This window comes from Euprymna scolopes, chromosome 2 (assembly GCF_053919585.1).
Source record: "Euprymna scolopes isolate OS-2025 chromosome 2, ASM5391958v1, whole genome shotgun sequence".
NCBI classification, from domain to species: Eukaryota; Metazoa; Mollusca; class Cephalopoda; order Sepiida; family Sepiolidae; genus Euprymna; species Euprymna scolopes.
In genome coordinates this window covers 187,148,533-187,161,968 of record NC_136483.1, presented here as the reverse complement: position 1 = coordinate 187,161,968, position 13,436 = coordinate 187,148,533, and the positions used below count along the sequence as shown (strand labels likewise).

Sequence of the window (13,436 nt, the reverse complement as noted above, 5' to 3'; positions counted from 1 at the left end):
TTTTTTCTTAGAACTGCATGCCTGTGGAACTGTCTTCCACTTCTCTGCTTTCCAGCTGACTACAATATGGTTGTCTTCAAGTCCAGTGTAAACAAGTTCTTGATAAGCCGTTCCCCTTAAGTTAACAAATTTACTGAATTTCCATTATGGACAATTATTATATTGTCCAATTGACTACTGTACACTCTTTAATCCTTATCTTCGAGTGACCCCTGGGTCTTGATAAGTGATGATGCCTATGTAAAGAAAAAAAATCTATCTTTTCAAAACAAATTTTCATTTTCCGATGATGCTAATACTGTGGCACTATTTTTTTTTTTTTGTTTGTTTTTTCTTTCAGGTTACATTGGGTGATTTTGTTGAATTTGGTCATCTGCGCTTTATGCATTGTTTTTGCATGTTTTCTGCCTTATATTGGAAAAGTAATCGGGTGAGTTAATTTTATTCTTGTTTTTTTTTTTATGACTAGAAATATCTATTATATAAACGTCAGTTATCTGTGTTTATATGTCCCGCTAAAACTTCAAAAATACACAACAAACCCTTACAAAGTTGATATTTTAAATCAGCATCTAAATGATATCTAAAATTTAGAAAAATGATTAATTCTTTGGAGATGAAATGCTTTGTTTCGTTGAACATTATCACGAATTAAGCACAAATTTTAAATATTATATTTTAATACAGCCAAGGAATTTCTCTTCCTGGGCGAGATTAGAAACTATTTAACATCTATTTTATTTTTATTGTTCTAGGCCAGTCATTCCCAACGTGGGGCTCATGCCCAACCGGTGGGGCATGGCAATATTTTGGTGGGGCATGGGCAGGACGTGCACCCTTGGGCTTACTATATCAAAGAGTTTTTATTTAAAAAATTTGATATTTTCGCATCTCAGTTCTCTATTATATGTTTTGAATTTAAAACTTTATTTAAATGTCCTTTCGTTTTAAAATGTTTCTTTCATTGATGCCATGTTCTTTGGAAGTTAATGGCCTTTTAAGCTTACTTCATTGAATAACAGAGGGACTTTTAATAACAAAAATTAAATGTCACAAAGGGGGGGGGCATCAGGATTTTAGAAATGCCTAGGTGGGACATGGCCCAAAATAGGTTTGGGAACCACCGTTCTAGGCTATGTCAGATAGCCCTGATAGTATATAATATATATTGGCAAAGATTAATCTTTTGTTCAATGTCTTCAATATAATATAAATTTGTTGGAAATATTATGATAAAATTCCTCATCGCCACTCATAGCAAGTACTAAAACTGGAAGAATTTTCCTCAAATTTCTGGATGAGTTTGCATAGTGTGTAAGGCAATCCAGTTACAAGCAAAATAGAAAAGCAAAAAAGACCACTTTTTACTATATGCTGGTGGGTCTTGCAACATAACGTGGAGTCTTGTTGTTCATATGCAAATAAGGTCGTGCCAACTCAATGTCTGTTTTCAAAGAAGAGAAGTGATTTTTTGGAGTCGTGAATTTGGACCGCATTGTGTGTATGGATAGTACTGAGGTATGGCGATTTTTACCACAAAAACTAAGATCACAAAATAAGTAGCTGCTTTTTTTTCAACAATGAACAAAGCTTCTTTGCAAGAGCTACCAGTTTGTGAACCCTGTTACTGTGAAACGGCGAAAAACAGCTTTAAAAAATCTAGTAATGGCTTTTTTGATAAAATTAAAAATGAAAAAAAAAGAGAGAAAATACTGCAAATCAATTTTCTCCCCTTTTCCTAATTCCAAGCAATTTGACACCAGACCTTTTAGCGTTTGCCTCCCAAACAACCACAATATGAATGGAAAAAAGCCAAAAAAAAAATCTGCAAATTGTTTGAACTTGAATTGATTGCGTCCTCCTTAAGGATTTACCCCAAGGATATCAGAAATCATTTAATAAATGGCTATTAAGGTAGACTTTAACATGGAGAGAGTTCTTAAAGATCTTTTGGGAGAATAAGAGGCTGAGGAAATGACTACTGGCCAAATACGAGAGTAATTACTCTCTTTAAAGAGTAATAGAGCTACCCATATAAAAGAAAAATAACCATGTACCTTAATATCCTAGAGGAAATGTATTATAAATGGGTGCTTACTTCTTCGTTATGTAAAAAACAACTAATGAAACCTCCCTAAACAGGTGTATATTCTTTAACTTGACAATCTTTCCATTAAATGTTATGAATTCTTGTGATACTGATTTAAAATAGGTCCTAAACTTGAAGTTGCTAAGAAAGCCACCATGGACAGACATGCCGCCCACAGAAACCAAAGCTATCACCAAATACACCAGCACCTCCTAAACTGTTCAGACAATGAATTCATGATTAATTAAAAAGAATTCCTTTTAAAGGCTATTCCATTTTTTCAGCTTTGCAACTGAAATATTCCATCATACCAGGTTTGGTTATGATCGGTCCACTGGTGTAGGATGTTGGAGAGTATATATACATAGGCTATGACCTTGACATTTGACCATAACCTTGAAAAATAGTGTTCACCATCCCTAGGTTGGGGACTATCATCATCCCTGGTTTGGTCTTGATCGGCTCACTGGTGTAGGCTGTAGAAGAGCTGTATACACGAACACTACTACTTTATATATATATATATATATATATATTTAATTCCATCTAATGATTGCCTTTGTTGCACTAAACTTCAGTAATGTGGATAATTGTCCTACGAAGCAATACGTTTAATAATAGACCCGAAATAAACACAAGTCTTATATAAAAGATATGGCTGAGTTTCATAAGACAATTATGCACATGATTAAAAGTTTGATGCAAAAAAGGCAATAATTCTATGCAATCAAACAAATTATATATTACGTATATGTTTGATTAAGGAAGATTTCTTTTATTTTCTTTTTGTAGATACGTTGGAGCTTTCTGTGGATTTTCATATGCGTTGGCTCTTCCACTCACTATCTACCTCATTTCATCTTATGAGAAAGGGACCTTGACATGGCCAGTCGTTGTAATCCATGTCATCATCATGCTGCTCGGCTTGGCCAATTTCATTGCTCAATTTTTTGTCTAAAAGAATCTGCTGAATAAGTCCATCATTCAAGCCGTTTGGAGGTTAATCTGTCTCATCTTCCAGCAGGTCAAGCAACTTCCGACCTTTCTGCCCGTGAGCCCAAAATAATTGGTTTTACACTCAGTTAGAAAAAAATTGTTTTGTTAATCAAATGTTATACATTCTTGAATTTACAAATTGTGTGTCTCTGTTTATATATATATATGAACAAACAAAGACACACATTTTATAAGTGTTTGAATATTTGATAGATTAATAAATATTTTAATTTATTCAATAAATTATTGAATAAACTATAAGATTTATTAATCCATCAAATATTCAAACAATAAGTTAAAATAAAGAATAATCCTTAACCCTTGAATTTTCAAAGATAGGCTATTTTCGTCAGAGGATAAAAATTAGTAAAAAATTTCTAATCAATTTGAAAATATATAAAAAAAAATATTTTTTGTGGATTCAAAGGTATCTTCAATAAAATTAAAGAGAATAAAAGTGTAAATATGAAATTATTTTTGACATATTTTGAAATTTATGCTACCTAGTAATACATTTTTTTTTACTGATTTTTATCTTGTGATGAAAAGACCTTATCCCTGAAAATCTATGGGTTAAGGATTATTCTTTACTTTTATTCTTTGTTTGAATATTTGATGGATTAATAAATATTGTAATTTATTCAATTTTTATTTTTTTCATCAATTTTCTTGTTTGTTAATTGCTCTAAGATATTGCCCTTTCTATTATCTTGATAGGTTTTGATGTAAAGATAATATTTATTTTTGTAATTTTATATATATATAAATGTGACTGAATATTCTGAACGAGCCAGTTAATACATTTTGTTACTGATTTTTATCTGCTGATGAAAATTGCTCTAAAACATTGCCCTTTGTATTATCTTTATAGGTTCTGATGTAAAGATAATATTTATCTTTGTAATTATATATGTGTGTGTATGTGACTGAATATTCTGAGCAAATCCATGGTTTCATACCAAGTTCAGTAATCAACACAATTCAGCTTGAAGCAACAAATTACCAAGTTGGTGTCCTTCTAATAAAAATTTTTGTTAAAAACATTTTCGCCTAGAACCATTTTGAAGTTAACCCAGAGGATCCCTTTGGGTCTAATTTGGAGGATAGTCCATTGTTGTTGATGGTGGTTGGAAAGGTATACAGATTTTGTCATCCATTGTTTCTAGCTGATACTGATTGTGTAAAAGCACGGGTTTGTTCATAATATCCAGTTTGTAGATACCTAAATAGATATTGCGCTAAGAACCAACTCTGTTAATCGAGCACTCTGGTTAATTTTTATTTTTAAAACCTAGGTGAGTGTGTGTATAGAATCAGCCTCTGAGAAAATCATAAACAATGTAATACGGAAATGTGTGAGCTACTGTTTTTCTTGTTGATTCTAGTTTGGCCTTTAGTTTACCATTCGGAATCAAGTATAAGTATATTCTGTTGAATTTTATTGATGATTCAAAATTTCAATGATTCTAGCGTCTTAAAAATGAAATGAGGTTATTTTTTATCACTTAAATAATATACATATAATATATATATATATATATATATATATATATATATGTATATATATGTATAACAAACAAATAACAAAAGTCTACATTCCAAATTTCATTATGTTGACCATCTTACAATTTATTCCTTTAATTACTTTGACATTTACATTTCTTGACAGCACCTGTTTCATAGCACAAAATCATTCATTTAATTATTACATCAATCAATGAATCTATTTTGCCCTTAACTTATCAGAAGAAATAGCAACTATCAATCTACCAAAAGAAAATAAAATGCATTTGGGCATGATTACAAATTCCAAAAATTGGAAGAGAAGTTGCAATTACCTTTTATTTTATCTTTTAATTTCCAAGTAAAGTCACTAAAATAAAAATATTCGTATTAATAAATTGTATTAATTTTGATATACTCTACTAAAAAAATATTCTTCTACCATTCATATGATATAATTAAACAAGTCAAGCATGCAAGGTCCCTCTTCACGAGTGAAAAATTTACTTTCACTATTTTGTTTTCATTTTTGACCCCTTAGCAGCAATTTTTGTGAGCTAAAAACGAAATTGAAAGTGTGCTATAGATCCAAATACCCTGTATATCAAGTTTCAACGTAGACCAAATATTCAGATAGGAGTTTGGTAGTGACTTTTTACAAATCCATTAACAAGGTCAAGTTTATATAAATATTTCAGTGTGCTAGAACATTTTCATCTTAAATACTACACAATTATGCAGAATGAAGAAACTATGCATAGGGAAATGAAAACAATCATCTAATAAGATACCATAAAATGAATAAATAATTGATAGTTATTTTTCAAAGAAATATGCAAATTAGTTAACTTTTGTGTAGTCACTTGCATATCCATGACTGAGCATATTAAGAAGTTCGTTCTAAGAATTTTTAAATAGAAAAAGTAGGCTTTTTACATCAATGTCAAATTCAACTCATATATATAAGAGAAAGAAAATGAAAACTGTAAGTTGAACTTTACAATCAAAATTTATTGTTCGACTAAATGTTCCAAAAAACAATTAACAAAATTCTTATTCCGCAAAGTTTCAAAGAATGCTATTCTTGTTATTCTTCTCATCAGAGGACATAAAGAAATCAGCAAATTATATTTGTAGCATGCTAGAATTTGCTAGTTATGGCATTAAGTGAAACCACAATTTATTGTAGTTATAAATTGCCTAGAAAAGTGAAAAAATGTTGGATATGTAAAAAAATATAAAAGCAAACCGTGCATAATATTTCAGCTTGCATGAAATTTCGCTTATATTATGCACGGTTTATTTTTATATGTTTTTATATATCCAACTTTTTTCACTTCTTTTTTTGGCAATTTATAATTACAATAATGCCTTAACTAGCAAATTCACTTAATGCCGTAACTAGCAAATTCTAGCATTACTACAAATATATTTTGCTGATTTCTTTATGTCCTCTGATGAGAAGAATAACAAGAATAGCATTTTTTTTTTAAACTCCGCGGAATAAGGACTTTGTAATTTTTTTTTGGAGTATTCATTCGAACAATAAATTTTGATTGTAAAGTTCAACTTACAGTTTTAATTTTCTTTCTCTTATAATAAGCTCTACTCTCTATTGCGTATTGAGCTTTTGTAATTCGGTTGGGATTACATTTTCTATATATAAATACTGTTATTTATATTAGTTTGAAGTTTACCATTGCGTATGTCAGGTAAACACTACATCCCTTTGATTTCATTACTCATATATAATATAGATATATATATATATATATATATGCATATATAATTTTCACTAGCTGTATATACCTGTCATAGATTAGGATCCATTACATTAAAAAAAAAATTTGAAAATATTTCTATGTTCTATAACACCATCTTTATTGTGCTCAGATGTGGTTTCTTATTTAATAAGATAAACACAATAAGAAAATATAATGGGAAAAGGACAAGTAATAACTCTTACTAAAATAACAGGGTTATTTCCCTTTAAAAAAATTGGGGGGGGGGGTCCTCTGACTAGTTAAGAATTTGTACATATTAGAAAACTGCTGGATTAAATTGAGTATTTTTGTTTTGTTTTGTTTTTGATAAGTTGTACTGAAGTATATACGTTTGATGCAAATAACATAATAATAACAAATGAGAATTAGCGAATCACAATCAAAATAATTTATTTTTTGAGCTTAAATGTTATTATATCAAACTTTCTATTTTTTTTTTTTTTTTTTTTGGTTCCCTGACAAAGGAGGGAATTGGACCTAGTAATTCACTCCCATTTTTCCGTTCGTTTGTTTGGATTTTCTCAATAACCACACCTTGGATTTTTTTAAATTTCACACAAACATTAGTCATGGTGAAAGTAAATTTTTGCCAGAATGGATTTTCTGAGATAACTCTGGTTGCTCTCCTACAGAGGTAAAATCGTTTGTCTGTTCAGTGATTCATACTTTTCTCAATAACTACGTGTTGGATTTTTAAAAAATTTTACACAAACATTAATCATTGTGAAAGTAAGTTTTTCACTTAAGGAAGGGGACCTTGCTTGGCTTGTTTAATTATATTATATAAAGTACTAACTTTGTGGGTGTTTGGTTTTTAGCTTCCTTTACTGGACATACATACTTATATACGCATGCACATGTATGTCCAGTAAAGGAAACTAAAAACCAAATACCCACAAAGTTAGTATACTCTTGATTGGGATTGCTTTAAATGAATAACACCTAAAATTAAAAGAAAACATATTTGTTCTTTGGGTTTTAACTGAGTTTTCATCAAGAGAAGTAGTTTATTATACATTTATTTGCAAAGAAATCTGCACAGATTTTGTTATGGGAGTCAATTTTTCAGCCATTTTATGTACTGAAGGAAAGTAACATCAGGAGTTTCCTTACACCGACTTATTCCTCCAATAACCTATATTAAGGAGAATTGTCTGTGTATGTGTATATCCATAGAGAGAGTTGGGCTGGATGAAGTAAAAAGAGGAGGCTGGAGAGAAGGAAGGAAAGAAAGAGTTGGAAGTTTTAATAAAATACTAGACTACCTGTGACCCGTTGGGTCAGTATGTTAGCTATGCAATTAATGTATGAGCATAACACTTGTGACGTAAAGAAAATAGTTTTTGTGACATAACAGAAACATTTCTATGAAAATATATAAAAATGAAAAAAGAATATAGATAGATTTCTATGAGTCGTTTTGCTTGTAATTCTTTATTTTTGAAAAAAAAACTTACAGACATTGAATTATAAGTGGTTTGCCATACTTATAGGTAAATGTGCACTGAACAGATGCCATAATACTTAAAGTTGAATACAAATTTTGATATATCTTTTAATTTAAATGCAAAAAAAAATAACAATTGGGACACTAAAAACGTACTCAGTAAAACAATACATTTTATTGTGGCATTGATTATTTATTTGTAATGCAAATTAAAAGAAACGCTTTGGGGGTTATTTATTTATGTTGGTAGTGTAGAAGAAAATGTATGAATGTTTTTTTAAGAAAGGTGTATTAAAAAATGGAGAATACATTTCTTTTTTTAAATGAAGGCGGTGGGTAAATCGCCATTGTAAAATGCCTTTATGGTTGTCAACGGGTTAAAGTAGATTTATTTGTAAGAAAATTGCGTTAAAATAACTTAAACGTAATACGGAAATGAACAATGTAAAAAAAAGCAGAAAGTATTACCAATCGCTTATTTGGATAATTTTAACACAAAAAAAAAGAACAATTGGGATGCTGAAAACATACACAGTAAAACAATATGTTTTATTGTCGCGTTGATTATTTGTTTATGTACGCATGCGCAACTGGACCTATTACAAGATCATTTGAGTTTTTTAACTATATAGATTGTTAGACATTTGCACCAAGCAACACATGGTAACCCTGCTAGTTAATAAAATATATAAATATATTAATAATAAAATATATAAATATATTAATAATAAAATATATAACTATATTAATAATAAAATATATAACTATATTAATAATAAAATATATAACTATATTAATAATAAAATATATAACTATATTAATAATAAAATATATACATATATTAATATTATTAATATATACATATATTAATAATAATCTGTTCTTTGTAAAGAAGTAGGAACATGATTGACTTAAGTGATACTATCTCAGACTATAGAACCCGGTATACATATTTCAGATATAAAAAAGATGGTTGATGTGTCATTGATTAGGCAAACCCAACCAAAACTAATTATTTGTAATGATTACGTTACATTATGTGAACATTTTTTTATTTTTTATTGGATTTGTTTTTGAACAAATTAGAAACCTCCGAACAAAACTAACAAAATATTTTTCTATGTATTTTTGTTGTTTATTTTATTATTTTATTTTTTTTAAATATATTTTATATATTGAAGAAATTTACAAATTTTAACATTAAAAATTTATTTCAAAAACTTGATTTTCATAAAATGTGCAACAAACCTTTGAGTGTGCTTTTATAAACATTTTAAGTGTGTTACACACACACACACGTATGTAAGAGTAGTGTATGTATATACTTGCTATGTATGTGCCTTTGTATAATCAATTGTATCTGTGTATATATATAGTAACTAGCTCTACCTATGTATTAAGCACTGTTGAAGTAAATACTTAAAGTTTATGCATAAATTTATACTTTCATATACTAATTTTATGTGAGTAAATGAAGTAGTTATATATATATATATATATATATATATATATACAATATATATATATATATATATTGTATTTTGTGTACAGAAAGTTCTTAGATGAGACAAGTCATTGGTACCGTCGGTTTCAAACCCGATAATTAGGACCATTTTAGATATCCATATCAAGCTCTCTTCAGCCAATACTCATCTCTCTCTCTCTCTCTCTCTATATATATATATATATATATATATATATATATATATATATAAACATTTAAATATGGTTTATTATAAAACTAAACTGCAGTAATATGTTAAGCCATATTTATCATTCGTTATTGTTATATAATACTCTATCTAAAAAAAATATTGAGTTCTCTGTATGTATATCTGATCTACCTCTGCATTCCATGTTTAAAAAGGATGTGTCCTCTATAGTATTAGACCTAACTGAATGGTTAATTGTAGGTATTGACCATTTCATACCCTCTAAAAAGTTTCAGAAAAAACCTAACAGCCAGCCATGGTTCTCTCCAGAATGTGCTGCTGCCATTGCGCACAGAAATCACTTTTTCCACTGCTTCAAACGTAATAGATGTATGGAAACTAAAGCCGTTTTCAGGACTGCCAGCAACCATTGTAAGAAAGTAATAAGGAACGCAAGAGAGTTGTATGCTCAATCTGTTAAGTCCAAAGTAGCTGAGCAGCGGCTTGGTTCCCACCAGTTTTGGCAAATAGCAAACAGAATCCTGAACAGAAGCGTGTGCTCCATCCCAACTATTATCAATGGACCTGAGGTAATCTCGTCAGCATCAGACAAAGCCAAACTCTTTGTCAAGAACTTTGCAGCAAATTCTACCCTTTGCGACCAAGACCGCCAACCCCCAATATTTCCTCCTGTATCAGAAAACACGCTATGTGATATACGTATATCTGTACGTGATGTTGCGAAGCTAATCAAAAACCTTGATTCGAGTAAAGCAACTGGCCCTGATGGTATTCCAATTATAGTACTCAAAAAACTTCAACCTGAATTAGCGCCCATACTTACAAAACTGTTTAAACGTTGTCTTAAGGAGAATAGTTTCCCATCTCCCTGGAAAACCTCATCAGTATGCCCTGTATTTAAGAATTCAGGTGATCGCTCATCCCCCTCTCAGTACAGGCCAATAAGTCTCCTGTGCGTCATGAGTAAGTTGCTAGAATCTGTGTTAAATACAGAAGTAATCAAACATCTCAACAAAAATAACCTTCTTAGTGACACTCAATATGGTTTCCGTTCTGCTAGATCTACAGCAGATGTCATTACAGTTATATCGCATAGGATTAGCAAATCTCTCGACGGTGGCAATCTTTCTAGAGCAATTGCTCTTGACATATCTAAAGCCTTTGATAGGGTATGGCATAAAGGTTTACTTCATAAGATCGCTAGCTATGGTATAGCTGGAAAAGTCTTCTCAATTATTAAATCATTTCTTTCTGATAGGTTCATAAGAGTAGTAGTTGAGGGGCAAAAATCAGAAGCTCACAGTATTAATGCCGGTGTCCCTCAGGGATCCATCCTGGGCCCAACTCTTTTCCTGATCTACATTAATGATCTTCCAAATCATATCCTTACATCATTTGTAGACATTTATGCTGACGACACTACCATTTATGGTACCACATCTAAGACAGTAAACGAGCAAGTTCTCTCCAATTCTCTCTCCTCTGATCTTGAGCACGTAGTACAATGGGGAAAGGAGTGGCTGGTTACTTTTAATGCATCTAAAACCAAGCTTCTCTCTTTACATCATCAACATTCTAATCCACATTTGTCATCAATTGAAATGAATGGCTCTCGTCTTCAGGAGGCCTCAAGTTTTGACAAGCTTCTGGGCTTGACCATTACTCCTGATCTTAAATGGAACACGTATATCAAATCTGTTGCCAAGGCCGCTGGAAAAATGGTGGGATCTTTCTATCGATCCAGTAGATATCTCACTGCTGATGCTATTCTCTACCTATATAAGAGCCAGGTACGTCCAAGGATGGAATACTGTTGCCACATCTGGGCAGGAGCTGCTAGAAAGGACTTGTCCTGCCTTGATAGAGTTCAAAATAGACTTCGTAGCCTCGTAGGAGATGTCCTTTTCTCCTCCTTGCAACCTCTATCTCACAGAAGAGGTGTTGCGAGTTTGTCTCTGATGTATCGTTATTTTCATGGAAAGTGTTCAACTGAGCTTCAATCTTTGGTCCCCCCTCGCCAAACTTTCACAAGAAACACTCGTCTAGCTGTAAACACTATCAATAATTTCCCCCACTCTTTATCTGTGGCTAAACCTAAACGTAGATTCCATGAACAAAGCTTCTTTCTTAGAACTGCACGCCTGTGGAATTGTCTTCCGTTTTCCTGCTTTCCGGCTGACTACAATATGGTTGTGTTCAAGTCTAAAGTAAATAAGTTCTTGATGAGCCGTTCCATATAAGTTATTAAATTTACCAAATTTTCATTACTAATGATTACTATATTGACCAATTTCTACTGTACACTCTTTAACCCTTATCCTTGAGTGGCCTCTGGGCCTTGATAATGTGGTGATGCCTTTGTAAAAAAAAAAAAAAAAAAAAAAAAAAAAAAAATGTGCACAGCCTGCTACCTTTATCCAGAAGTGTGTTGTGTTGATTTTAATGATATGCATGAGAGTGTATAAACATTCTACATGTGTGTAAACACACACACACATATTAGGATGATTTCAATATTTTTCTTGATTCTAATACAATTAGGAACTACATGGTAAATTTCCGATACAATTACCGATTTCGATTCTTTAGAAATCTCTAAGTACTTAACTATAAAGTTGTAATTTTTTCACAATCACCGTAAAAACACATGTTAAATGCGAATATGTTTTCTCAAACATAAATATATATTTGTGGGGGAGGGGGATCTATAGATTTTAGTTTTACTAGTATTTTTAAATCAATAACTATTTATTATTTTTTTTATTACAACCAGCAGTGAAGATTTAGTTTTAAACGAAATCAAATAAAATATAATTAACAGAATTGTTCTTGGCATCAGAAAATAGGAACAATTTTTCCCAATACCGAAAATGTACCGATTTTTCTAATTCCCGATTACAATTACAATTAATCGTCCCAACGCTAATATATATATATATATATATTATTTATATATATATATATATATATATATATATATATATAAAATGAAATGTAGTTTCCTTGAAGCTTTGTGTGAGCTATGTATAAAGGTAAGTATTAGAAGGCTCTCACAATGCAAAGAATGGAATGTTATCAATAATTTTAATAAAAATATATATATATACTAGCATGGGTGCCCAGCGTTGCCCGGGTGTTTGGAGGTAGAAAAAAAAAGGTCAATTTTTTTAACTTTGACTCCTATTATAACCCCTGAAAATTTATTGTTTTGGGCTCAAATCAAGTTATTAAGTTAGATCCATGTCCAAGGAACCTATATCTAAAATTTCAAATGTTTAGACCCAAAATTGTCGGAGGAGTTTTGTAGAGTTCTCAAAGGTCAAATCGTTGAACTTTGACCCCTTAACAGCCAAATTTCTGGCCGAAAACCGATCACATCGATTTTTCCCAAATCTCAGTCCCCTGTATATCAAATTTCAAGTCTGTAGACTAAAAATTGACAGTTATTGCATAGGGAAATGTACACAGACATGTTCACTTATATATATATATATATATATATATATATATATATATATATATACATTTTCTTTATTTTTTTTTCTTTTTGTCAATAATAAGACACTTGAAAAGTCAAACTTCTATACAGTGATGTAAAGTGAGTGAAGATGTTCCATAATATATTTCGAGGAAGGCAGGTTTTTCAAATCTTCAGATCATGAGTATGAACAGAGATGCAGAAAATATCTCAGCGGAAAATGGAATAAATTTATTTATATATTCAAAGTTGATAGCGAATTATACTATGTGTTACTTATTTATATTTTAATTTGTCTATTTTAATTTTTTTTTCTTATTAATTTTATATAGCCAGTATTGCTTATTTATTTCTTTATTCTTTACTGCTTTGATTATTATTTTTTGCTATGTTAGTTACATACGAAATGAAATCTGCAAAATGTATCCACATATGCACACACTCAGACAGACATTTTACATGCACG

The 13,436-nt window shown here is 30.7% G+C and overlaps 1 protein-coding gene across 4 annotated transcripts in view; it reads left to right on the top strand.

Moving 5' to 3' along the window:
- The window catches only part of LOC145299553 (neutral amino acid transporter 9-like), a 134,669-nt gene extending 131,142 nt beyond the window's left edge, over positions 1–3,527 (top strand). For 3 of the 4 annotated variants that reach the window (XM_080144413.1, XM_080144417.1, XM_080144415.1), the window contains exons 16-17: positions 341–430; positions 2,882–3,492. In XM_080144413.1, coding sequence (XP_080000539.1) covers positions 341–430; positions 2,882–3,047 — 256 coding nt within the window. In that variant the 3' untranslated portion in view covers positions 3,048–3,492. Of the gene's footprint in view, positions 1–340; positions 431–2,881 lie in introns of all 4 variants that reach the window. The other variant, XM_080144414.1, reaches the window with a different exon arrangement.
- Positions 3,528–13,436: the final 9,909 nt, after the last annotated feature.